This window comes from Nipponia nippon, unplaced genomic scaffold, assembly GCF_047370975.1.
Source record: "Nipponia nippon isolate SJK-2023a ecotype South Korea unplaced genomic scaffold, ASM4737097v1 scaffold_3, whole genome shotgun sequence".
Lineage (NCBI taxonomy): Eukaryota > Metazoa > Chordata > Aves > Pelecaniformes > Threskiornithidae > Nipponia > Nipponia nippon.
In genome coordinates this window covers 63,952,433-63,980,233 of record NW_028262347.1, presented here as the reverse complement: position 1 = coordinate 63,980,233, position 27,801 = coordinate 63,952,433, and the positions used below count along the sequence as shown (strand labels likewise).

Here is a 27,801-nt window from a genome sequence, read left to right as displayed (position 1 = left end):
CTATTATATCTGTAGTCACTGTGAATTAAACTATGGGTAGCTCTTAGAAGACTTTGCTTAGAAGACTGCCTACGTACAGCAACAGATTCACTGTCATCTGAAGTCTTACGTAGTCATGCACAGCAGTGGAAAAATAGGTGTGTCTATTAGATAGTCCTGACAAATTATCAGTATTATCAGTAAGCTGTGGTAGCACCTCCACAATCCTCTGGTAAGGTGAGGTCTCGGTTGCACCAGGTCCAAGAGGCATGTAGAGTAAGAGATGTTTTTGGTTGAAACCTTACAGTCTAAAGGAGCATCCCCGTACAACTCTACAGCAGAATGATGTCACTGCTGCAGTGCAACATGTAGGATAGCATTTGGCCAAATCATCCAGTGTCTTTGCACTCCCACTTTCGTGCGTGGTAGGAATGTGAAGTTGGATGTTGGCACTTCCTTTGCCAAGGCGCCAGGGACCACGCCGGAGGGCGGGAAGGATGGGGAGCATTGGCCCAATGTCAGCGCTCGCTGGAGTTTGGACACTGCAGAAGAACCCCAAACCTTAAAGTCTAGGGAGGTGAGTCTTCACAGGCTGCAAAGGTGGCAGGTGAACAAGACAGAAGGTGTAACACAGCAGCCATAGTGTTTTCTGGCAGTATCTGCTGTGAACCTGATAGAAGACAGTCAAGGCTTGATTTGCACTAATGCTCACTCCAGATGTGCACTCACCTTGGAGAAGCTGGGTATATGGACACAAACCGAAGCTACGGGAGTTACACTGACTTGGGGATGACTGTTGTGCAAAGAGGACTCCTTCCTGCTAGCATATCTAGGCTTGCGGGGTCTTGGGGGTGTCTGCAATCTCAGACAGGTGGCTGTCTGCGAAAATGAACATTAATTTCATGGCCAACTGAAAGGTCAATTTTCAGCTGACAGTTTAAAAATAAAAAAGCAAATGCATCTATAGAAAATAACTGATAATATGTTTCTATGGTTCATAGCAGCGCTGACAAATTTTACTGCAATGAGTTTATTGATTTTGGCAGCACTCCTTGACCATCAAGAAAGTAGTTATTACAGAAATTGTTGTCGTTCATTTATTAAGGGGTGATTATTTAATATTTGGGCATTCAGTAATTAAAATACTGAGAAAGCATGGGACTGCACTTCTTGCAACTGGAGGAATGGTATGGGATTGCAGTGTATTGCTCATACCTGCCTACACAGTTTTAATGCATGCATCTTAGCATACAACTCCAGCAGTTTCTTGCAACTGAAGTCAAATGAAGTCAAGAAGCAACAATTACAAATTTCAAATAGCCGTAGGTAAGATCACAAAAAATAATTTGGAACATACAGAGTTGTGGACTTTATGTTTTCTTATATATGCATATGCATGTATACATATATATATGTATGTATCATTGAAAGCTACTAAATGAAATCACACTTCATTAAGCTAAATTCTGTAAGAACACGGAGGAATATGTGTCTTCATATTTTGCAAAAATGTATTTGTGAGACTGCTACATCACAACTTTTAAAATGATTTTTATTCTGAAAGTGCCAAAACCCGTTACCTTTAAATGAGACTTTTCAAAACAGGACTCAACCTTTTCAATCCAATTGCAACATGTTTTACTTGAATACACACACTGAAACATAAAATGATGACAATAATTATTCCTGGAAGGTATTAAAAAGTTGATCCATACGCATAAATTGAATTGGCAAAGGTGCATTACAAGCAAATAGACGCAGTATAAACACTTCATACTCCTCTAGCATCTACTGCCAAGGTCCTCTAATCATATTAAATCAGTTCAGACTGTTGCTGTGAGACAGCATGCCTGTACTCGATTACATACACACAAAAATCAGAAGATTAAAGAAATTGTTGAGAGTACAAAAGTGATTTCTTGAAAAAGTTAGCAAGGGAAGGCCAGAAGTGAAGGTAGTGGAGTCCCAAGGACTGGCTGTTCAAATGCCTGAGTAACCCGGAGAAACCATAGGAGCAGTCAGCTGCCAAGAAGTCTAAAGGCATTTCAACAGCACATTTGTGAAGTGTAATTTTGCAAAGACTTATAAACTGACCAAATTGGGCAGGTTTTCCTGGGATTAGCAAAAGACACGGCCTTGCCATGAAAACTGCTGCTCTGCCAGACTTGGTGTTCTGCTACAAAGCATAGTTTTCCTCATGGAATAAATGTTACAATGTTCCTTGGATATTAATGTTGTTAAATAACAACAATAACCACACGGAAGCAGCTCTCCAACATGGAAAATTTCAATATTTACAAAGAGCAAAGCTAGCTGTGGTGAAAAATCAAGGTGTTAGAATAGGAGGGATGAGGCAACCCAGCAGTAGTCAGTGTTATGTCCTCCACCCACCGCGTGAACATACAAGTGTGTATGTTTTGTTGCTATGCCAGCTACAAGTCAGCACTGAAAACTCACTGCCCATCTACAACTATGTTCTTCAAGTAAATAATGGCAGCTGAAAAAACGAATGGAAAGGTGTATCAGAGCAGAAGTTTCTTGGTTAATACTTCACCGAAAAAGCAGTCAGATATTGTCACCAACAAAAAAGAAGTCTTTCTTTTTTCTTACCCTCCCCATCATCTCTTCCTCTGTAACAAGCAATGAGCACTGCTGCTCTGGTCCCATGCCAGTCTCGGGCTGCTGAACTGTGTGAGCAGGACCTCAGCATGATATGGGGCTCATGTGAAAGTTTACCTGTGGTCATGACAGTGCGAGCTGGGGAAGCCTGCCAGAAATGTGGGGACATACATGTTTGCCCAGGTTGCTCCACCTTTTATTCTCTCCGGGGTTCAGTTCCCAGCCCATAAAGTGGGGTCACTGCTTTGACCCAGATGAATGCTGTGGGACTAAATGCATTCAAGACTGGGAGATACATCCATCTTGCAGTAATGAGGAACCACCAAAACCAGTGAGAATCGCCTGGACTGTCAAAGCCTCCTTGCCTCTGTAAAAGTGACTGTGGCAGATAAAGAATGCTGACCTTGTTGCAGGACTGAAGGACTTGATCAGAAAAGAAGGACACGTGACACATGTTGGATTTAAATAACATGGTCAGTCTGTGAACAAGGTAAATGACCTAATACAACTTTTTACCTTCGGTCTGTATGAGGTTTACCTAGGGTGCATTCAGCTGCTGGCAGCATATGTAGGATGCATTGTGAAGTTCCTGAGCTGGGGAAAAGGCTCTATTTCGTCCAATGTCTTTGGAGTCATTCTCTCTAGGACATCCTCCACAAATCATGTCCAGAGTGCCAACTGCATGAAGAAGAAACAGGACCCTTGGAAACCATATGCAGATGGACTGAACCAACAAGGAAAAAGGGGAGAGAAAGGACAGACAGCCTAGGTAGGTGGTGGAGCATGTGCTCTACAAATCCAGACTGCGTTAAGCTAAAGCAAACAAAGCAAGCTGGGGAAAGTTACAATGGTTCAGACTTTCTAAATACAACATTTTTTGTTTTATTTTGAAACAATTTTCCCTTAAGGAATGTCCTTTCATTTTAATTTGCAGAAGGCTGACAACTCATCCTATTAAAATTTTTTCCTTTTGCTGGAAAGATTTTTTTTTTTTTGGCTAATCCAAAACAAGATTTTTCCCTCTCACATTCATCAACCACCTTTCAGTATAACTCCCTCACCATTTCAAGGCATGACCCAGCCCAGTACCTGATGTCCAATGGAGAGATTTTCCCATAATTGTTCTCTTATTATTTTTGCTAGGTGACCTGATCTGGTCTGGTAATTTGTGTGCTTTGGGAACATAGCTTTCTTAAGTGCCCAGATGACATGAAATGGAAATGGTGTCTAACTCAAGCCACTCAGCTCCAAAACATGGTGCTGGAGATGGGCAAGTCATGGACACCCATCCCCCTTTGCTAGCAAGCTGCAGATGTTTAGTTCAAAACTCTTGGTAGAACATGTACTCCAAGCAGCTCAAAAAGCTTCCCAAGGGCCTCAAGACAACCTGTCAAAATAGTACGGTTTCTTCATCCTGTGGTTGGATGGCCTTCTGTGGTCCTGTCCAGATTCTTTTCCATATTTTTTCTATAGATCACAAAACATGTTAGCTGTTTCTTCCTCCCCTACCGTGATTTATCTACAGAAATCACTTCTGAAACGATTTTCAATCATTTCCTCTGAAACAGAATTCCCTGATTGTTGTACAAGGCACTCTCAGCCTCTAACTGGCGTCAAAAAAGAGCAGCTGGAACATCATCTATCTAAGAACTCATCCACAGGCACAAGAAACCCTCAGAAATTACAGGGACCCTGGGCATCTCCTGAAACTACGGCTTTCAAAGAGTTTAGCTGGATCATTACTTCAGACCTCATCTTTCTAACCACTTCAAACTAGTCTGGGGGCCACCTTACTCATTTCTAGGAGCACGCTTGTCCCACCAATGCTTAAACGTATCTCACTATCCACACACAGATTCTCCAAGACCTTGCATTGATTAGCAATTCTCATAAAGGTGGAAACTCTCTGTGATGTCTGATCCAGGAGTCTCTGCTTGCTAACAGGCATAAGGTTGATGCACAGGGACCCATGAGTGCCAATGACGCAGAAGCAGCTTCAAGAGGACATAGACATCCACGTGGCGGTGGAGGTCGGTGCAGGCAGGGCACTGACATCAGCTGCATCCCTGAGAGCCTTGCAGGAGCATTAGTGTGTGGCTCTTCTGACACCGGTAAAATGAATCACTGGTAAAGTTTGAGATCCATTTGTGTATATAGCTGGGAACAGGAAGAGGAGCTAGTAAATAAGAGTGAATGTGTTATGGCTAGCTGTCTTTTGTTCCATTTGATCACTTGAACAGATAGATGACTGCTTACTTTAGGCTATAGGCATGTTTGATATACATAAGGATTCATGGACTTTCAGTTATGCTTTTTTTTTAACTTGCTAGAATTATACTGACTATTAATTAAAATTCCGGGACTCTGCTTGATGCGGAATTAAGATAGTACTAAGTATGAAGGTGCTGGGTAAATGCGCTGCTCTCTACACTGTGCTAATATAATGCTTCCTTATAACAACACAAACTCACAGAAGAGAAATGTGGATAAATGAAGTGATAAACAGAATGGTAAATCTAAGTATAAGCACATACATAAAGAAATTTTATAACTGTAGTAAGATAAGGGCTGGTGACCAGAAGATCACGCGCTGTACGGAAAGAGTGAAAGGTCGACCCTCCTTTGTCCCCGCCCCTTATAACATGACACGCCTACTGCTGGGAGTATAAAGGTAAACTACTGCGCAATAAACGGGGGAGTTGAACACCCACACTGCGTGTGCTGACTGTTCCTTCCCCAGCCCGGGTCGGCTGGAGATCTGTCGGTATAACCTTGATATGTAACGAACGCTACATAGTGGTGACCCCGACGTGATCGGCTGCAGGTAGCAGCGATGGAGCTCGCAGAACTCGTAAAGGTACTAAAGTCGGTAGCGACGGAGGTGGGCGAGGATGGGGCGATAAGGAAAAGGCCCACGGGCAACCGCATCCAATGGATGCTACGCCGGGGAGTGCTCGGCGCTCCCACAGAAGTTTTTGGACACCCCAAATTGGGGGAAAATATGCAACGAGCTGACAGAAGTGATCATAAGCAATGTTGGAGGAGCCAGTGACCGGCTTCGCGCCTGGGGAACAGTAGAAAGGGTGCTCAAGAAGGGGTTTGCGGCAAAGCGGTGCTGGCTTGCCGCACGTAGCGCGCTGATGGGGCATGAAGTTCCTAGGAACGAAAAGCCAACGGGTTTAGTCTCGGAGGGGACACAGCTGGGAGGGAGCACAGCCAGGGGGGGCTGACCCAGACTGGCCAAAGGGCTATGCCATACCATATGATGTCATGCTCAGCATATAAAGCTGGGGGAAGAAAAAGGAAGGGGGGGACGTTTGGAGTGATGGCGTTTGTCTTCCCAAGTAACCGTTACGCGTGATGGAGCCCTGCTTTCCTGAGGATGGCTGAACACCTGCTTGCCGATGGGAAGTAGTGAATGAATTCCTTGCTTTGCTTTGCTTGCGCGCGCGGCTTCTGCTTTACCCATTAAACTGTCTTTATCTCAACCCATGAGTTTTCTCACTTTTACTCTTCCGATTCTCTCCCCCATCCCACCGGGGGGGAGTGAGCAAGCGGCTGTGTGGTGCTTAGTTGCTAGCTGGGGTTAAACCACGACAGTTTTTTTGGCGCCCAATATAGGGTACAAAGGGTTCGAGATAATGACAGATTTAATTGGAATGTGCTAGATCGAAGTTATAGCAGGTATTGCTGTTTAGCTATTAATCGGCAGGTTTCTGTGCTTGCCACGGGGCTTGCTTGCCTTACTGTATATTAGAGTCTAATGCTCGTTAGTGGCTGCTTTTTGCTTTCGCTGCTTGCTGTACTGCTGAACTGCTTATCAACTTACTCCGCTGTGCCTGGGAACGTTTTGATAACAGCAACGGCTATGTGCCTGGGCTGGCAGATGGCCAGGGCATCTCTGCTGTTTTTCTGTACTGCTGTACTGGACAGGCTGGAACTCCAGTGTGAACTCGAGTTGAAGGGGTGGCCTGTGGGGCACAGACGGGGCCGTCGTTACTGGGGACTGAGCCAATGGAGGAAGGGGAGGCGCAGGGAGGCTATGGCGCAGCGGGAACAAAGGAGTCGGGAAAGGTGTTCCCGTTATGAGTGGGGAGTCTAGAGCAGCCACCCACGGAACCTTCGGCACCTTCTGCACCAGCGGATCCGCCACCTACTCAATACCCCTGGGGCAAGTTGCAACAATGTGTGGAAAGGGAGATGACTGATAGGTTGCTGGATTGGGTCCCGGGGGCCAATGTGGGATCCCAGCGGTATTGCGAACTACGTGAAGGAAGATGGCGGGAAGGAGAAAAGGAGCGCAAGACACCATCACCTTCTGAGGACACCCCATTGCATCCCAGTGATCGACGGGTGCTGGACACACAGAGAGCAGAGCGCAGGAGAGCGCAGGAAAAGATCTGAGGAACAAGGAGAACCGGTGTCACGGCTGACGACATCTAAGGGGGGTGGTAGGGCTCCCCCGGCACTGCCAGTGATACCTGAGCCACCAGAGGGACCCCCTAGCCCTTGGGCAGTGGGAAAGCAAACTGGTATTCCCTCACAGTGGAGGGAGCCTGTACACGATTATCCCATGAGCTCTGATAGCAGTGAGGATGAAAGGGGCAACGAGGAATCCTCGACTGTTGCTCATCCGCCCCCACTTCCAAGATCATTACCAAAGAGGGGCGAATCTTTAAAAAAGGGAGTGGGACTCCAGACTAACGAGGTTTCAAGGGAACTCGAGACATTGATCAGCCGATTGAGAGGGGTGGTGGCGAATGCAGAAAGTCTAATGCCAGGGGAAAAGCCGAAAGAGAAGGCAAACGGGACGGATTGGCGGATGATTGCAAAAAATTGTGTCTTGGAAGGAGTGCGATTCCAGGCCCCTCCGATTCAAGCATTTCCTATCCGAGCAGCCGCAGGCGGGGGATATGAGTGGCAACCGTTAGATACGAAGTTGGTGAAAGAATTGGCCACAACGGTGCAAAGTCATGGATTAAACTCCCCAGAGACCCAAGTCCTACTAGACTGTGTTTTTGCAACGCCGCTTGCACCTTTTGATATTATTCAGTTGATGCGGGCCGTATTGACCCCCTCGATGATGGTATTGTTTAGGGAGGAATGGAGGAATCGGTGCACCCAAATTGTTATCGAGGCACAACAGGCCGGCCATCCCATGGCAGGAGTGACTTTAGAGCAGCTGATGGGTGAAGGGCAGTTCGAAACTCCTCAGGCACAGGCTCAGCGAATGCGGGGGCGCGATTTTGCTGCATCTTCGAATGCTGCCCAAGAAGCGATACGCATCGTCGCGGCTCTTGATAAAAGGGAGCCTCCATGGGTCCAAATACGGCAATTGTTAAGTGAGCCCTTCACAAAGTTTTTAGACCGGCTGCAAGCGGCGCTCAAGGTTGCTCAACTTCCTGAGCAAGCTAAGGAGGCGATATTGCTTGACTGTGCACGTACGCAAGCAAACCCACAAACCGCAGTGTTGCTAAGACAGTTACCCATAGGGACCACGCTTTCACAGATGATTCGTTACGTGCTGGAACAGGAACAGATGCAAAGTATGCAACCGGTAGTGGCTGCGGTCCATGCGGCCTGTCGAGATGCACGACTTACATGCCATAAGTGTGGGGGGCAAGAACACATGGCGCAACAATGCCCTTCAAAAACAAACACCCCTGGAACGGGGGAAGGAGAGAGAGACCTACGATGCTGGCACTGCGGGCGACTAGGCCACAGAGCTCGACAGTGCAAAGTGGGGAGTCAGCAATGGAGACCGGACTGGGGAAACGAGAAGAGTGGATGGCAGGAGGCCGTGCCATCCCCGCCTGCCCCAGCAATCAGCTCAACAGGCCCGACGACAGCGGCGCAATATGTGGTGCAGGGAGTCTTTCCTTCCCCGGGACCAGCACAGTCGCCTGCGGTTCCAATAACGCAGTTTCCAACTCAGCTGCCTTGGGGAGATGGGAGCACGCAATACAGGACGCTGGGAATAGAGCCTCGCCATATGTGGCACTCACCCTAAACATGACCACACGGCCAGAAGTAGATATTGTAGTTACCCCATGGCTCCCAGAGTTGGGGGGACCACCACGCCTTGTATTAAGAGCCCTTTTGGATACAGGGGCGGACGTTACAGTAATCCCATCACATCTATGGCCAGATGATTGGCCACTCGAACCGAGAGGTTCGCTGCAAGGCGTGGGAGGCATGCAGACCTCGCATGAAAGCAGAAGCCCAATGCAAATTATGTTGAAGGATCCGGAATCCGGACAAGCTAGGGTAGCATGGTGTAACCCCGCCATTGCTGAGTTACCCATTGTCATTTTGGGACGATGTTGCTTGCAGAAGATGAATATAGTGCTGCGTACAAATTTATCATAATGGCCACTGCCTGTGTCCGCCCATTAAAACTCACCTGGTTGACAGATAAGCCAGTGTGGGTAGAGCAGTGGCCATTAACAGAGGAAAAGGGGGCGGCTGTTGGACAATTGGTACAACGAGAACTTGACGCAGGACACATCGATCCCTCTACAAGTCCCTGGAACACCCCCATTTTCGTGATAAAGAAAAAATCGGGAGCGTAGCGACTGCTACATGATCTACGCGCAGTTAATGCATGTATACAAGACATGGGCCCGCTACAAGCGGGCCTCCCCTCTCCGGCCATGGTTCCACCTGACTATCAAATAGTGATTATGGATGTTAGAGATTGCTTTTTTAGTGTTCCCTTGCATAAAGAAGATAGAGTACGCTTTGCTTTTACTGTTCCTGAGCCTAACAATCAACACCCGTGCGCCAGACATCAATGGAAGGTGTTACCCCAGGGCATGAAAAACTCACCAGTCTTGTGTCAAATTGCTGTAGCTGCTGAGATACGCCCTATTCGAAAAAATTTCCCTACGGTCATCATTTTCCATTACATGGATGACGTGTTATTGGCGTCCAACCAAGAGGAGTTACTGGAAAAGGTGCGCGTGCAGCTGATAATCAGTTTGGAGCGACATGGGTTACACATTGAGCCTCGGAAAACGCAGGTAGGACGTGCAGTAAAGTATTTAGGTACTCAACTGAGGCCACGAAGCGTGACAGCACAATCATTTGAAATTCGGACTACAGTGACAACACTCCATGAGGCGCAAAAGTTAATTGGACAACTATTATGGCTTAGAAACTTTATTCCAATATCTGATGCAGAAATGAGTACCTTATATCAACTCCTGAAAGGAAGAGATTCCCCCCTAGCTCCAAGAACTCTTTCAAAAAACCATCAGGAGATTCTTAGGACAATTATGGAGCGGGCCCAGCATTGGGGTCTCGCGCGATTTACACCTGAACAACAGGTCGCTGCCCTGATTTACATGACTGACACCGCTGGCCATGGTTTACTAATTCAAAATAGTGGTGAAAAAGGCTGGCCTTTTGCTTGGTTGTATCAAGGCAAACCGAAGACAGCTTTAATTTCTTGGCCAACTTTATTATCCCAGCTTATTCTCCGCTGTCGGAGGCAAACTCAACACTTAACAGGAAAAGACCCGGAGGTCATCGCGTTGCCCTGTTCTTTGGCACAATGGGAGTTGGTACTTCCGCAAGTTGGGTTTCTGCAAGCGGCGATAGCTGAATTTACGGGTCGTATTGAAGGTCTAAGACCACACCCCTGTGGGGAGATAATCCAGGTACTCCATCTTTTGCCAGCTAGTGCCATAGTTGAACAACCCACCGGAGGCCGCACGGTTTTTACCGACGCGTCATCGATTACTGGGAAAGCTGTCGTTACATGGCAGGAGGATGGTCAGTGGACCCACATTAGTTATCAAGATCAAGGGCAATCCGTGCAATATCTTGAGGCCAAGGCGGTATGGATGGCTCTCACTCAATGGCCCGAAGAGGCCTTAGATCTAATCACAGACTCTTGCTATGTATATAAGTTACTAAAGAAATGCCGATGGGCACTTGGGGCAACATCAAAGATTGCAGGAATGTTGCTCACCGCACTGCAAATGAAAACCGCCCCTGTCTGTCCTATCCATGTTAATAGTCATAGTTCCATACCAAGTTTTCTTTCTGCCGGGAATGAAGTAGCGGACAGCTTAGCAAGGAGTGTACTGGCGCTTGAAGAAACTTCTAACCTAAGGCGAGCTTTCCGCTTGCATAATCTGCTCCACTGTGGAGCTCACGGTCTAGCTAAGCTCGCTGGCATTACCTTGCAAGATGCTCGCTCCGTGATTGCTGCTTGTCCTGTTTGTTCCAGAGGTCCCCTCTGGGAAGCAGGGGTAAACCCTCGATGGTTGCAGCCCAACCAAATATGGCAGTCTGATGTTACGATTTATGAACCCTTTAATCCACGTAAGTATCTGCATGTTACAGTTGATACCTGCAGTGGAATTATTTTAGCCACTATGCATGCTAAACAAAATGCTCTCGCAGTTATTTTACATTGGCAGGACTGTATGGCGCAACTTGGCATTCCACAAAAAATTAAAACAGATAATGGAACGGCATATGTTAGCAAGAAGACAAAGGACTTTCGCGCGCGCTGGGACATTCAGTTGAGTCATGGTATTCCCTACAACAGTACGGGCCAAAGCATTGTAGAACGCACGCATCGCACATTAAAAGGGTTACTCGACCAACTAAGGGAGGGGGAGAATATAGGCCCAGAAACAGGGGTTCCCCCTCCCCTTGACCCTCCCTTATTTCGGGCACAGCGTCTGTTGACGACGGCACTAATTACCTTAAATCATACCATTTGAGGGAACGCCTGTAAAACCCAGACTGCAACCCAGGCACATTTCCGGCTCAATGAGAACGAAGGGCCTTACCCTTTGGTTCAAGTACGGGACCTGCAAACCCGTGAATGGAGGGGCCCGTATTCCCTCCGTTGTCTGGGACGTGGGTATGCGTGTGTGCAAACCGAGAAAGGGACGCTAGAATGGGTACCCAGTCAAAATATTCGACCGTATAAACATTAACCAATTTATTGAGTCTTGTCTTGACAGGTTACCATTTCCCTATGCATCCTGATGGTGTGGGGGAGCAATGAGGGAGCCGCGACGAACTGCTGGCTGGATTGGGCAAGGTTCATGAACGTAACGGATGCGTGTCTGTATATGCCGGCTATTGGACAAGCCTCTACCTGTCTATTGTTCACCCCCCCCTACTTCATTAGCGATAAGGGGGACAGTTGCTGCCACATAGATAACTGGTCTCATAATCTTGTTATTTGTTCTTATCCTTGCTATGCTATTATCCTGTCTATTACGCTTAATTAGGTATTCTATGAGTTGTATATTAAGAAGTCTCACCATATATCGATTATTTTACGCGCAGCTTCCCCAGTGAGATACAGAGATACTGGAGCTAAGGGAGGGGGAAATGTAGTAAGATAAGGGCTGGTGACCAGAAGATCACGCGCTGTACGAAAAGAGTGAAAGGTCGACCCTCCTTTGTCCCCGCCCCTTATAACATGACACGCCTACTGCTGGGAGTATAAAGGTAAACTACTGCGCAATAAACGGGGGAGTTGAACACCCACACTGCGTGTGCTGACTGTTCCTTCCCCAGCCCGGGTCGGCTGGAGATCCGTCGGTATAACCTTGATATGTAACAAACACTACATATAACTTCATTATAAGTGTGTTACCAAAGCTGAAGTATTTCCAGAGGAACAATTTTCCATTGGAGGAAAAAATTCTTCTGTGGAGCTGTAACAACATAACAACAACCTCTACACTTTGTTTGGAAGGGGAAAGTTTTATTAAAATACTGAAGGCCAAGTAATTTTATTCCATGAATTACTAGAAATGCAGAAAAGAACTAACTGTGGGCAAGTCCTGAGAACTGGCTCATCTCAGAGCTTGCTCAGAGAAATGATCTGAACTCATTTATTCACAGAAGGTTCACACTGACCATCACGCTCAGTAACTAGCAAAATAGAATTTTTAATGATTACTTAAGGTATAGAAAAAGAAAAAAAAATGAGGTCACTTTGCACATAAATCTCTTCTGCATAGTTCTCTGTCAAGAGCTTTCAACAAGGGGCAGCTTGGAGGGGGGACTGATCCCAGAAGGAAAGCACTCTTCGGGAAATTAGAGCATAGTGTTCCCCAGATGGGTGGAAAGTCCCATCTTAATGCATCATAGTAGTTACAAATAGGCAAGAGCAACTGCTTGTAGGGTCCTGGGAGTGCTCTTTGGGTTTCCTGCCATAAACAGTAGACAAGCAAACTTTAACCCTCCCGATGAACTGAAGTGCTGAATGTGATTGCTTGGAAGGCTGCAAGAGTTCTCCAGCAGAGATCGTCACGAGTTTTCTAAACTCACCACATAACCTGAAAGAGCTGTGGAAACACAGGTTCAGCAGATCTCCCAAAATCTTGCACTAGGGCACTTCCCTCAAAAATGTTAAGGGGAGCAAATCTGTTAGGGTCAAGAAGGGATGAACACTGAGGTCTTCTGTGGCCTTGCTTAATGCTCTGCTTATTGACTGGAGAAGGGAGTTGATTAAAGGGTAGTGAAAATTCCTTCTGTTCTTCTCATTGTGTTTTTGAAAGGCCAAACACCTATCCTCTGGATTTTCAGAAGGAAAACCTCCATGTTTTTCTCCACAGGAGAGGTAAATTGGAAATGGGAGCCTTCCTACAACCAAAACATTAGTGTTTCATTCACTGTGTAAGTAGACTGAGGCTTACATCTCCTCTCTGAACTTTCTTCTGACATTCATGCCCTTGCAGGCCCTCTGAGGTCCTGCTGCCCGCCAGAGCCCCAGCCCCAGCCTTAGAGTGGCAAACATTGCAGGACCAAAAGTCGGTGCTGCAGTGGTCAGCACTATTCAGGCCTATTCAAGGCCCCCATCCTGCAAATCAAGCCAGATTGTAGACAGATCTCCTTCCACCTACTGCTCTCCCATGTTGGGTAGGATGATTCCTAGAATCATAACTAAACAGCCCAGTGCAGAGCATGGATTCAAGCCCCCTGAGCCCATACATAGGAGGAATTTGGAGTGTTAAATGTTACTTATCTTGAGCTTCTCTTTTTCCTTTTCTTACCTGCCTGCTTTAATTTTCAAGATCTAAGGAAAGTGCAAATACAAAGACATCCTGGCCCCCGAAGCAGGGGATGTGTGTGAGATGTGCCTATGCTGTGCTACCCTTACAGGCATGGATTCTCCCTCCATCTCCTGGTGCAAGAGGAGCACATGCAGGCCCCTGGCCAGGCAGTGGGGCTGACGCAGCCCACGAGCACCAGCTGCCCCATGCGCAGGCAGCAGCAGAGCTGTGTGCAGGTTGCTTTCCTGCAAAGCTGCCCGGTGAGACATTCGATGACCAAAGCGCGCTCACTGCGGCTGCTGTAGGCTTTGGCTTCCTCGACTCAGGAAATATAGGAAAGTCAAGGGGGATGGAGTTATTTCACAGCGATGCCTGCAAAGAGCGTGATTCATTTATTTATTCTTCTGTGAACACCCTAGCCGGATGACTAAGACAGATCTGCAGACTGATGACCCAGAAATAGTAGAGATAAATTTCATATGTGGGAGAAAGAAAAAATAAGTTAATAGCCATACACAGACTGTTCTTTTCCCAGGTTCAGTGGTTTACCTCATAGCCTGAGCCCTAGCCAACACCAAGAATATAGCACAGAGACTTTCTCGGGGGCTTTTTTTCTACCTCTTGTCCCTCTCAGGGTGGGGTAACTGAGATTAGCTGCACCTGTGAATTCTTAAATTAGCAGCACATAAGCTTACCATAGCTTCTACATCTCTCAGATGTGAGGGTGGCCTGTTTCTTTTCCTGGTTCTAGTTCAAGCTGCTGAGATGGGGGCTGCTGGTTTTACTGCACTTTTTCCTTTTCTCAGGTAAGATGTCTGCACTTGCAGGGGCACAGGGGTGGAAAGAAGAAGGAAGAAAGTGTCAGGTGAAGCAAGTCTGCTCTGGTAGCTTGGGCTGCTGAGCTCCTACTGGGGAGGCAGGAAGCTGCCTCTTCCCTGATCAAAGGATGGGTCTGCAGTGATTTCTGAGGAATTGAAAAAAGATGGGGTGAGTGTAGGGGGAAACATGCTTCTTGGTTTTGCTTCAGGCCTGTTTATGAGAAACCTTTCTGTGAACAGAAAGTGTCAAGCTACAAAGCAAAATGGGTGTGAAACAATGTACTGTTAAACTGTGGCTAATATCAACCTGGTGCTAAGCTAGTGCAAAGGACTGAAGTATTTTATTTGTTAGACCCCAGTGATATTCCCTGGGAGGCTATATTTGCGGTGCAAGTGTTGGGTTTAGGCTGTTGTGCTGCTCTCAGCCTGTGATTCCTTAGAGCCAGTGAAGTGCTGGATGTGCAGCTGTAGCAGATGAGGTGCTCTGGGTGCCCATGGAAGCTGATGTGCCTCATCCCAGTACCGCCCTGTGGAAAGGTGCAGCAGGACTCTGCAGAGGGCAGAATTCCTAGCCCATGTGTGTGCATGCCTGTGCAAGCCTGCAATCATAAATACACTCAGCCTCCTAGCTGAAAACCTCAAAATAGCTCTGTTTTCTGGCCTTCCTCTTGGAGCACTGGAGTTACTTTTTAAAAAGAGGTTCTTTTATTGAATGTGACTTGAAAGTATTAAACCCTGAGCAGTGTGTGACCCTGGCACCAGACAAACGCCTTTCGAGTCCTTGGTCATATAATCCTGTGTGCAGCATGCAGGGTGAGATGGGAAAGTTCTCCTCTTGCCATCGTGTTCCCATCCAGCTAGCTAGGCAGTATCTGACACAGAGGTATTATGTGCTGGCTGTTATAAAAGCCATTAGTTTCAAACCCCAAAACCCGTGTTTGGCTCTTTAATGGCTGTAGCCATGAATTCCAGAGAGTGGCCCTGCATGGTTAAAAACTCATATCTTAACCAATCTTATGCACTTTGATTTCTTTGAGGTTTTTCCTCATTTCTGTACTGTGATACAGCTGTAAATGTAGAGGTTAATGCATCTCCCTTATTATATGGTTTGCAATAGGAGAATCTTGCTTCTCTCCATACCACTTTAAACAGGCCAGTCTCCATAACCTGTGAGGTGACTTCCTTGGCTTCCCCAGCACCATTTTTACCCTTTTCCAGTCTTGACTCTGCCAGAGGCTGTATTCTGTGGGGCACATCGGGCCTTTATTCCGCGCAAAGTTCATAATCCTTCACAGGGTCAAAATTACTGAAAGGCGTACAATGTTGTTTCCTCGTGCTTTCTCTCTCCTAATTAGTTTTGGTTTGTAATTCTCATGGTCTAGCACGGCGTATCCATGTTTCCATCGTAAATGCTACAGGAAAGACATACTTCATGCCCAATGCTCTTTTTAAATGTTGGGTTTTACCAGAGCCGGGAAATAGCCTAGATGAGTGACCTTTCCCTTGAGGTAGGCCGTGTCAAGGTCTCTTTCCTCAGTGGACAGGAGGAAGCCAGAAGAACGGGGACAAGTGTCCAAGCAATCTTTGCAGGGAGTGACAGCGTGTGAGGGGGGACCCTCACTCAGCAGTCAAGTTTGACAGGATTAGCTGTTCAGGTGTGTGGCAAAATGAAACTTGGGAGAGAGCAGAGAACCTGGATGGATGCGTTTAGCTGCAAAGAAGGTCAAAGAAACAAGGTTTGGAGGAGGTGAAGATAATCACACAAGGTCAATCATTAATGTCTGTGGAGCAATTGGGTGAGAGGGAGGTGCAAATCAATGTCTTAATTCAGTTGGATCTGTAGTGTCTCTGTGCAGCCTGCTGGGGCTGTTTGGTTAAGTGATGCTATAAGGTTTGCTCTCACTGTAGTAATAAACCCTAGAAATGCAGTGAAGTTCGTGTTTACACATATTGTGATGGAAGGGGTATTTACATCATCCTTTCCAACAGAGAGAATCCTCTCTGATAATATAACTTGTGTTGCATCCAAAAGAAACAGCAGAGAGAGCAACTGGCATAGCATAGGAATGAGCCATAGTACAAGGGGGGCAAGTTTTGATCCTTGTTCTGAGGGAGTGTTTTCCAGTCAGCAGTGACCTGAGTGAGGGTTGGATTGCAAGTGCCCTCCTTCCCAAGAAAGTCCAGGATGTTTCTCAGCTACCAAGTCCTTCCCCTGTTCACCCTGATGAATTTCTCACGCAAAATTGAAAAGTTCAGTGGGGATGACGGAGCACTTCTATTGCCTCAAACTCTTGCACACCCAACAGACCAATTCTGGTCTGAACATAGGGGCACGAGCCAAATAACTTGGTGGTCTTGGGCCTGGAAAAGTGTGGATTGCCAAGGGAATTAATGACTGCTGGTGTACTATAAATGCCATGCCTAGAAAAAAAAATGAGTAGAAATTCTAAATCATGTGGGTATTTCTAATATGTTACCTCTAACTTTCCTGCTTTGTTGTTTCTTCTGCTCTGTACTCGGAAGACTGTACCTCACAAGGGGACCAGAGAAATAGCACTGGCTTCTTGAATGAGGGTGTGGGTTTCTGATCCATGACTTAGAAGAACCTTTCTGAATGTTGGGGATTCCTCTTTGAAGTTCCTCAAGTGCAGATCAATGTAGTCAATGAAATGTAAAGGCAATATCCTGCTCATCCTGTAGAAAAGCAATGCAGGACTGCCATTCCACCACTGTGGAAAAGCAGGGAGGAACTAAGCAAAATATGCTGCCGAACAGCTGGTTTGGGCTATTCTGGACTGCCTGGCAACATCCGTACTGAACATGTGGGGTGTGGGGGGGGGTCACCTTGCTGGGAAACCTCCCTATTTCACACGTGAGGAGCTCTGGGTGTTGCCCTGTGGAAGCTGAGACATGATGGCATGAGGAGCAAAGCAGTTTTCCCAAGAGATCACAAAGACAAAATACTCTTTGCAAACTTTCCCCAGGGTCTGCCCCGACCTGGAAGAACAACATTGGTCAGGCTAATTGGGGGAACAGAAAATTTAGGACGAGTTTCCTTGCACTGAGGGTGTGGGGCTTCTGTTTTGTGCATCTATACTGGCATAAACCTTGAGTCAGCGGAGTCACTCCTGATTTTTCCTGCTGGAAAGTTAGCAGGATCCTATCCAGTGTCCTCAGCACCCTGTGCTTGCATGGCCTTTTCCTTGTTATGCATGAGGTTGCTCTAAGACATGTTCTAGGTCTTCACGAGCTCTCCTTTAACTTGTAATTGAGGGTACATTTGTCCCAGTGCAGGATTTTGCCTTCGCTGTGTTCAATGACCTTAGACTGATCTGAGGCCTCCATCCAGGTAGCTTTGCAGTCTACAGAGCAAAAACTGAGCAGCTTCATCGAGTGGTGCCCCTATGTATGCATGTGTATGTGTTTACACATACACGCGTCGTCTTTCTTTCCAGCTCCTTCTGTCCCTCCTCTTTTTCCATTTGGTTCTGCTTTGCATTTTATTTGCAATGTGTTGTCCTGTTGTGAGTATTGCTCATGCATGTTGAGTTAAGGTTCCCTGAGGAGTCCGTCTGGCATTGAAAAATTTAAAATTAACTTTTTTGTTTTTTGCACTCTCAAAGCCCTTTATTATGAGCTAGGGTTTTTGCTCCAGGGTAGTAGGATGTTGGGAAGAGCTGAAATATGGCACTGTTGAGAATCAATTAGTATAAAAACTGCACTAGTACCCAACTGTGTGCTGATTACCCCACCCCCAAAGGCAAATGTTTTTGCAGTTTAGGTCACAAGTGAAATAATTATGTTGAATCTCCTTCTTACATGTCACTCTCTTACGGACTGTCTTCTCCACCTCAGTGCTTTGCTCTAGATGCGTGAATTGTGTCCTCTTGAGAGCTGGGCAAAATATGTCTGGAAACAGCAGCTCCCTCCCTTCCTCTGCCCCAGAAAATACGGGAGTTGTCTTGCAAATACCAAACCTTTTTATTTCAAAGTGTTTCAGTTTGGCAGATGGCAACAAGGGGATATTTGGTGCTACTCACAGTGAGGAAGGTGGTATCTCATCTTAATTCTACAAATCGGGTTTACTGTACATGAGGGATCTGAGTTTGTCCTTTCTGCTCACTGCAGAGATATGAGAGATGTCCTGCACATCCCAGGCATGTGACTTCTTTTCCTCTAAGAGTCACTACAACACCAGCTTTGCTTCCACACTTAAATGATTCACACACTAAATTGAAGAATCAACTCTGATTCTGGTTATGAGGTGATCTTAATTAGTTAAGGAAAACAGCAGCCTCTCTGCTGTTGAATCTTTTCATGTCCCAAGGATATGGTAGTGGTTAGATATCCTGCCAGCTGAGATGACCAGCTTTCAGGGTTTGTTGGATTCAAGAAAGGAATGAAGTGAGAAAGCCTTACCAGGTGACAACCCTGCTGTATGTAACCAAAGACTGTGTTTTGTGGCCTCTGATCCTCTCCTACTGTTTGCAAAACTCACATTCTGTCTTCAGTTATCATTACACTTCGGCCCCGGGAAGAGAGATCTCATTTTTACTGCAGAACACCCAGCTCTGTGGCACCTAGGCCTTAATGGCAGGCAAGGGATGAAAACTATGGGAGGCACTGCCTTCCCTTCCCGCTGTGGCCAGTTCGGTCTACCCAACACTGTGTCCTAGTTCTGCCTGATGGTTTGGTATGGCCACTCGCCCTTTCCTCCACAGGGCACGTTATACACCCTTGTAAAACCTCTTGATAGCTTTGTGGTACAAAAATGTGCGATATAAATCCAAAGGGCATTCTTTAATGTAAGGCTGTAAAAAGTACACAGAGCCCATCCCACTTTGCCTCTTAATATTGTCCCTATTCCTCTAGCGGGCACCTGCACAGCATCAGGGAAAACTGGATGCATGTCCCTTCTGAAACAGAGTCCTATTCTAGATGTTTAGTCTTGGGGAAGATGAAGCTCTGCCTCCCTGCAGGGAAACAAATTCAGCTAACCAAGTAGTACAAGGTGGGGGTAGTGTCAGCACGTTGCACGATAACTGCTCGACAGTGCTTCCTTGTTGCTTCACCTGTTAAACATGAGCGTGCACGTGCCCAAGGAAGGGCCCAGCTTTGGCAGCTGGAAAGCCTTGTTCTCTGCCCCGAGCTTGTTTAACAGCAGGGAATGCCTCTTCCTCTGACAGCCAGGTAAGCCCATGCTCTAATGTACAGCTGTGACAATTGCTTTGCTGCTGGGGATGTGAGTATATCACCTGGTTTTCTGCTGGCCAGCCCAGAGCAGCTCTTGGGCTGCAAAAAGAATCCAAAATGCTGCATCGCTTTGTCTTCTCTCTGCCATAGTCACTTGTGCATAGTTGAAGCAAACTTCTCTGGTCTGGATTTAATTTCATTTTGCAGCTACAGGAAGAGTCACAAACTACTTGTGTTACTTATGATAAAAGTAAGTAAGTTTTCCCAGTACACATTTGGGTCTAAACTTGTCATGTGTGATTGCTATCAGAGCAGGAGGTGCTGGAACCTCCTCTGTCCGAGCCTGGCCCTTCCAGTTGGAACAGGGCTGTACGCGGCACTTCCAAGCAACATGTTTCGTACCAGGCAGTGAGTTCAATAAGCCTCTGAAATTTGATAGATGCGAGCAGATCGTACGTGGGGCCAGGGCTTGGGTGTTTTCTGTCTCTTTATGCAGTTGCTGGTGGAATGAGTTTTCCCAAGCCCCCATCTGCAGGCCTGTTTATTTTCCCTCCTCTAAGCCTTTTCTTTCTAGGGCAAGATGGAGAACAATGGGGAGCAATGGTCTGAAACCGAGCAAAGCGGGGGGGGGAAAACTAGGCTAGACATCAGTAGCAGTTTCATAACTGATGGAAATGAGTATGGGAGCATTTGGCCCTGGGAAGAGGCTGAATCTTTTTTCATCAGATTCAAGTGAGGCAATGCAAAGGAGGAGGATTCTATTAAAATTAAAGGTGGGCAGTGGGAGAAAGGGATTTGCTGGCATGACTTGGGCTGGAGGAACTCTCACAATCTGTCCTGCCTGTTAACTCGGTACAGATTGAAGGCTTGATTATAGGGTATTTCCTGTTAGAGAGGCTTCAGCATATTGTCTTCCTTACTTGCACGTCCAAGGTCACCTGATTTATTAGAACCTCAGGCACTGCCTAACCTCTGAGGGGATGTCTGGAAAGAGCAGATAGCTGTGAAGGGGCTGGTGCAAGCATTTAAGCTAAGCATTAGTTGACATTTGCAGCGTAGAAAACAAGAGCTTTGCCAAACCTAGCCTGAATGTTGGCTGTGGCCAGAGACCTGCACCTGGTCAAGTTACAGTGCAAAAACATGTACAGTTCTACTGTTAAGCTGTTGAGCCCCAATAGCTCTATTTAAGGCTTGTACTTGTGAAGTAACTGGAATAACTCGTTGGGCATGGTGGTAACTGTGCTCCTCTCTGGTGCTTGAATTTAGACTTGGATATTGTTCAGGTTTTTGGTCAGGACCTCAGCTGTTCACAAAGGGGCAAAGCAGGACTGTGATAGTGGTTCTGACTGCCCCTGGGAGCGGAGCTCCACCTGACCTTGGGATTGTCCTTAGATCTACACCAGGAGATTTCTCATGTGTTGTCTTCCTCCCCAGCTATAACTCCCCTGCCTTTTATATTTCCCCTCTGGTCTAAGTGGGTAATAGACTAAAATGGGAATTGCCCTTGGGTAACCTCCAGCAAGCAGAATGCTCCTCTGTTGACATGGATTTATAAATGTTACGTGAAGGCCACGCCCGGTGAAGGTGCCTGACTTCTCTAGTGGTGCCTACTGACCTCATCCAGGGATGCATTGGCACTAGACCCATTTGGGAGCCTTGCCTGCTCCTCCTATGAAGTGGCCACCCTGTACCCCTGTGCCTCAGCTCTGGGGAGCACACCCTGACCCAACAGAAGTGTCTCCATGAACCGTACACTCTGGTGTTTTCCTGTTCCAGTCACTCCAGGGATAATAAATAGCAATGGCAATAAATAAAAGCAGATGCTATAGACCAAAGATTATGTATGATCCATTTTCCAATGGCAGTACGCATGTTTTAGTACATGAAGTACTCTCTCTGTGTATGATTTATTTTCTTCTCCCATACCTCTCTAGTGTACCCCCTCTGTGGCAGGAAACTGGAGTGCTTGGGCATGGGAGGGAGGGAAAGTAGCCTTCTGCAGATGTGGGTTTAGGCTAATGCACCTATAGACTGCAGAACTTGTTGAGCAAACAAGTGGTCTGGAAAAGAAATTAATGCTGAAGGAGTTAGTCTTCCTTACTCTGGTGTCCATGCTTCTGCCCCCATGTTTCAGAGAGCTGAGGACAGATTGAAGGCAATGCCCAGGTTTCAGCCTGACTGCTTCTGCCTGATTCCTACCCTTTCTTGGACCTGCCAGTGTTCTGCAGTCTCAAAGCATGGTGGAAAGTGGTATTTAACAAAATACAACTTTCTTCTCTGTTAAAACTTAGCTTCCTAATTCAGTATTGTCTTGGTCAGGAGTTTATAGAAAAGACTAAGAATTTTGAAGTGAACAGAAATTTTCTTGGCTGAATATCAGTTTGTGGAGCAGGAAAGAAGTTTAAGGGATTTTTAATCTCATGAGATGAGGCTCTCACTAGTGCTAGCTCCAGGATGGCTCCAGGTTGCATATGCAATGCTATGCAATATCATCCTCATATAGCAGCTCAAATATAGATGCAATAGTCATATACTCTCCAGTGTTTTGCTGGGGGCGGGGGGATATGAACATGCTTATAATGCTTTAGGGCTTGAACTAGTTGCATGTGGAGCCAGCTGGGGTGTACCTATGGAATGCAGCTTATGTATGTGGCTGAAGAATACTCTGGTCAGAGTGAAACAGGCTTCACTGCATGAAGCAGTGAATATATCTATATCTATCTATATATCAACATACATATGCGCATATATCTATCTCAAATCCAATTAGTTCCCCACTCCTCTCTCACTTGAGCTATGAAACAAAATGATACTGCTTCACATCTATTGAAGCAGAACTTCTTGTTTCAAATTCAGTGAAGAATGTGCAATTGAGTGAAAATGATTTAGCTTGAACTAGTGAGCCTGTTTTCAAGAGAAATCTTTAATTTTATCAGCTGTCAGTTTTGAAGTTTCAATGCTCAGAGTTAAAGCCTCCTAAGCCACAACCAGGGACTCAATAGGTTAAATAGATTTGCTCTTCAGCAGCAATAAGAGACTGACAAGACAAGAGGAGGTAAATGTCATGTTTTTAATGTTGATTTGAACAGTCTCCCATGAAGTCAAAGCACCAAACGTTGGGTCACTTTCAGCGAAGCCTAATGTCACCGAGTTAGGAACCTGCCCGGACACGCCTTGTTTTCAGTATTCATCGCTGAAGGGATACTCTGGATGGTCACGCCACCTGTGGATAGGTCAGATTGAACAAATGAGCTTCTCAGGTGAGGCAGAATATTGCATCACTGATGCAGTTGTCCTGTGCCTAGCAATCCTCTTCTCTTCCTTGCAATATACAGATGGCCTTCATGGAAGGCTCTTTTGCTTATTCAGAAGCTGCCTGCTCTGAATAATCTTCCCTGCAGAGCTGGAAGAAAACCTGTGCATTTAAGGCGAGGACAGCGAAGGACTATTTTTCAGGTCTACAGGCTACATACCTTAAGGACAGATGGGAAGAACGAACAAAAGTTTGGATGTCAGCTATTCTTGCTATATTTGTGGATTTAACTTAGGTTAGTAGAAGTGTTGTAGGGAAGGGGGATGGCTTCACTATAGTGGAAGGGGAAGACTTCTTCGTTCAGATGTCTAGAAAGATCCTCAGAAATAAGGGCTATATTTGAAGGAGAGGTGGAGACACCAGAGTTGTACTACTTTGGCTTATGCGCTTAGAGCTGGCATGAACAGGTCTGGGTCTGGTATGGTGCTTTCTCCAAGTGGCTGCCATATCCAGACTAGGTCTGGCTGTCCTCTAGCTCAGGCTAGATGTAGGTGCTCTGCTAGGTTAATAGCACCAGTGGCAGAGAATTTACAAAGAATCTTTGGGGTGACCCAGTTCAGGGGAGAAAGGGATGTTCATGGCTGCATACTACCAAAGGCAGAGACACTTCAGGCTTCATTTTAAAAACTGCATGCTTGGGGAAGATGCATGACCCAGGATCATTATGAAAGGCAAGAAGAAAATTCCCAGGCTCAACTGCAGGTGAGAAAATAACACTGTGTTTTTCCATTATTGGCAGACTTGAGAGAGAGGTAGTTGTTTTGTTGTAGGTTTTCTTGTTTGTTTGAGAAGATGATGCTAAACCACAAGTCCTGGCTTGACAAAGACTTTCCATTAGCAAAATCAAAAATTTCTGAAGAGCATTCTCAGGTGCACCATGGCAGCTGGCTGCTTTGCCTTACAGCAGAGCACAACAAATACTGGCATTTATCCCAGCTGTGAATCGTTCCAGTTTGGAAGAATACATTTAACAATATTGAAGTTAACTAACTGGAAGGCATCAAACACTTTGAATTGGTTGTGTCAAAACATTTCATTCCAATATTCAGCCAAGCTGAAGTGTTTACACATTAACAGATTGAATTCGTTCAAAAAAAACCCAAGCCACAATACTTTGGCTTGTTTGGTTTCAGTATAACTTGACAATGTCTGAGTTGCCAGTGTCATAATCTCTCCATCTATGGAGCATGCTTGCTAATCAGATCTCACATGTTCAAAGGTCTGAGTCCTTTGAATGAAAATGATTCACTCAGAGGAGTCAGTGCAGCTGGGAATAACTGGTAAGGAAGATTATCCATAGCAGAGACTGGGAGCACAAGATAAATCAAGCAGAGAGATTAATGTAAAACTCGCCCAGCACAATACTTCTAGATTTCTCCAAAGACAGAAGAAACCATTTCAGACTGAGATTTTCTGGAGTACTCCTATTTTTACAAGGCCTCTATTTTCTGCTCAGGTGCTTAACTTGCTAACTCATTCCACTGATCGCAATATCCTGCTCATATGGGCTTACTCACACCCTCAGAACAACAGATTTGCACACAGTACCCATGGTAGCCGATAACTGGAAGAGCCAGAGGAAAGCTGAATTTTTCCTTTCCTGGCATTTGCATCACAGCAGTCAAAGGTTTTGCACAAAGTTGACTAACCAGAAGTTTTTCTGTGTGATGGTTTGACTTTTTCAGATGCATATTGCTGGATGATGTAAGAAATCTCTTTAGGCTGATAACTCATCTGTTGTGGTGTCAATTCCGGACACTTCACTGTGAGAACACATAGTAGGCAGATATACATTTAGCTGCTCCTTACATGGCAACATTGCTTTTCTAAGAAGGCATTTTTCACAGTTGAGGTCAGACTGTATTTAAGCATTTTCCCCAAACATGGCACTCCTGTGAAAAATAGCTGGCAACGCCCATCCTATGCATCCTGTTTTCCTTGTCCTCAGTGGCCTCCTGTGACCAAATTTAGTCTAATAAAGCAAAGCATTTAGTTTATTATTTTTTTAGATTGGTGCCTCAAAATTCTCTTCCTGTAGGCATCTGCATCCTTTAACTTTGCTTCTGGAAAAGGCTCTTGCATTTGCACCAAGGTTACGTTTCATGTATATAGTCACTAAAAGTTTAAATGTGTTATCGCTCAACTTAGCTATGAAAAAACAATTTCAAATACAAAAACACACATAAGAATCTGCTAGGCCATTTGTAAGAAGCCTTCAGGAACTAAGTACTGCTCATTGATGGAAGGTTATTTTAAGTTTTAAGAAACTAAAGCTTCAGAGCACCTGGCTGAGCTAAAATATGAAAGATTAACTCCATTATGATGCTTTTAACTTAATTCATATTTATGCAGCACAGTAAGTGGTTTACTTGTTCCTTTGCAACATTCCCCCCATCTTTCGAACAATGGTCAATGTTTTAGAGTGCTATTGATGCTGCTATTCTGCTTTTCATTATTTTTACTGCTTGAGCACACTACAGTTTGGCAAGACACAGATAATCCAAGGTAACAAGAGAAATGCATGGAAATGAATCTCTAGTATTCGGCTACACATTGAGTGCCATGAAAAGGGGAAAGCATAAAGTTTGGCCATAAACTGTAGAAGCTCTTGAGCTGAAGGAAAAACAAACAGCCTCATTCTCCAGAAGAGATGACGTTGGGTCAGTCTGAGCCTTCTGGGGTAGTGCAGCCTTCAGGTGAAGCAAAACTACATTGGGTGGTAAGCTTCAGATCACAAGTAGCAAGACATCAAGCCTTGTTAGTTCTCAGAAGGGGTAATTAGGAAGCGGTCTAGCAGTCAAATGACCTGCATGGATTTCTGCTTTCCATATAAGAAGGTATAACTCAACATGACAGTAGGAGAGGGAGATTGCTGAAGAAGACAGCATCAGAGGAAAGGCCAAAACAAAGTTTGTGACCACAAGTGGTCACTAAGATATATCATCTTTTATAAGCAATTTGGGTAGGCAAATTTTGATGTTCTGACCAAAGTATTAAGTGAGAAGGAGCAGAGCTCTCCCTAAACTATCCCTGTGGCTTCATGTAGCAGTGTTATTCTTAGCCTTTCACATGGCAATTTAGGACAAGTTGCCTCTGGAAATGCTAGGTTTACAATCCATAAGCCGTTGTACTTGAGCAGCAACATGGCTTGCTAAGCACTGGAAGTGAAGATGGGAAGGAGGGGAAAGACAAGAAAGTGCTCCTGTTTGAATTTCGGCTCTTATATCCACACTGCTAGACAGGGGCAATGCTACACCTTGTGAGTGGCTGAGACACTCATTGCTGTCATATAGGAGAAAGCATTTAAGGAGATGGAGCAGTGATGGAATAACCAGGTATGGTCACTTTCTACTAGGTGGGCTTTTGACATCTGAGCTCTAAGCAAGTATTGCACACTTGTTTTTGCAATGGGTCCAGGAACATATTCAGGCTGTATTAAAGACCTCCCATATTTGAGCCTTACCTTATTTTAAGGTGGCTTATACAAAAATTAATATTAAAAGGAAGTGATTTTTTTAAATCCTCTGAAAAGACAGGAATGTTCTGTGAGGATCTAGGATTCCTCCTGAACTTACATTAACAGTTCCACGTAACGAACGTTTTTGTTCAGGGATTCAATTTCTTTCATCTCTTTCTCAGTGAGGGAGAAGTCAAAGATCTAATGGAGGGAGATGTTACAAATAAGTTAGCATTTCTTGTCACAATCAACATTCGTATGTTCCACATTTCAGAAGTACAATCCCCCCTCCTCCCTGCTGTGTCCCCCACAAATCCATACTTGCTTGCATTTATAGGAAAGTCTTGAGGACATGAATAAGTCCAGTCACATTTGCTTACACCCTTTTGCAAGAAGAGAAAGGTAGTCTGGCAAGTACTGGGCCACCAGCTTTGAAAGCAACACATTGGCAGGGAAAGCAGGGAGCAGTGTGAGTACTGAGTGCTGCAAGGGACACAGGAACAAATTCTTCATCTTATTTGGGTGTGGTGGTCAAGCCCAATGCTTTCTGGTGGTGTGGTTATGAGCCTTCCTGGCACACCTGTATGCAGCAACCTTTCCCTAACAAAGCTGCCCCATACCTCAAGACTGGGCAGAACAAGTCAGTCATTCCAGAACACCTACAGCCAGCACCCTTGGGCTGACCTACTGAATTACTTCATCTCGCTTGTGCTGCTCACTGCAGTAACTGGTGCTCTGGGACACACCACCAGCTGGAACTTTAGCTACTCCAGAGGGTTAAAAGACATCAAAATTTCCTCTGTGCTCTATTATTGTCATATCACGGTACTGTTAAGTGATGGGGACAAAAAGCATCAAATGTGGCAAAGCTTGATATTGGTCAAACCTTATGTCTAAAGAAAGAAATGGGAAAATCGCCTTCTGTAGGAGCTAAGCCAATGTAAGTGGATTCATCCATGCACCACTGGAGTACAAATTTACCTGGAAATTCTCTCTGATGCGTTGTGGATTGAAGCTCTTTGGGATGACCACCACCCCTCGCTGGATGCTGAAACGCAAAGCAACCTGTGCCGCTGTCTTGTTGTACTTCTTGCCAATGGCATTCAGCACAGGATCCTTCAGTAAAGGAGGGGAGGACACATTTACCCTGGAAGAAAATTGGAAAAAAAGAAAACAAAAAAAACCTCCTTATTTTTAGTGTCAAAATATAGAGGCGGCATCTACTTGTTTGTGGATGGAATACTGCACCTTTTTGACAAGTATTGTGAAAGATGGGAGAAGAGCTTTGGTGTTTAGGTTAGCAGGCTGCAAAAGCAATTTCCTATGTGATGTCCTAACATTGACTTAGTTTCTAACTTTTCAACATTCCCAGTTACAGACACTTCCTTT

At 45.6% G+C, this 27,801-nt stretch overlaps 1 protein-coding gene and 1 long non-coding RNA gene across 2 annotated transcripts in view; one reads left to right on the top strand and one right to left on the bottom strand.

The window, feature by feature from the left end:
- The first annotated feature begins 5,144 nt into the window (after positions 1-5,144).
- LOC148054676 (uncharacterized) overlaps positions 5,145-27,801 on the top strand; it is a 38,523-nt gene continuing 15,866 nt past the window's right edge. The window contains exons 1-2 of the long non-coding RNA XR_015706422.1: positions 5,145-5,455; positions 10,835-14,437. This is a non-coding gene — a long non-coding RNA (uncharacterized LOC148054676). The remainder of the gene's footprint in view (positions 5,456-10,834; positions 14,438-27,801) is intronic.
- Positions 22,699-27,801, bottom strand: part of AKR1D1 (aldo-keto reductase family 1 member D1) — a 35,597-nt gene continuing 30,494 nt past the window's right edge. Inside the window, exons 7-9 of the mRNA XM_087765208.1 lie at positions 27,394-27,559; positions 26,531-26,613; positions 22,699-22,865 (exon numbers count right to left, since the gene is read on the bottom strand). Coding sequence (XP_087621334.1) covers positions 22,823-22,865; positions 26,531-26,613; positions 27,394-27,559 — 292 coding nt within the window. The 3' untranslated portion in view covers positions 22,699-22,822. The remainder of the gene's footprint in view (positions 22,866-26,530; positions 26,614-27,393; positions 27,560-27,801) is intronic.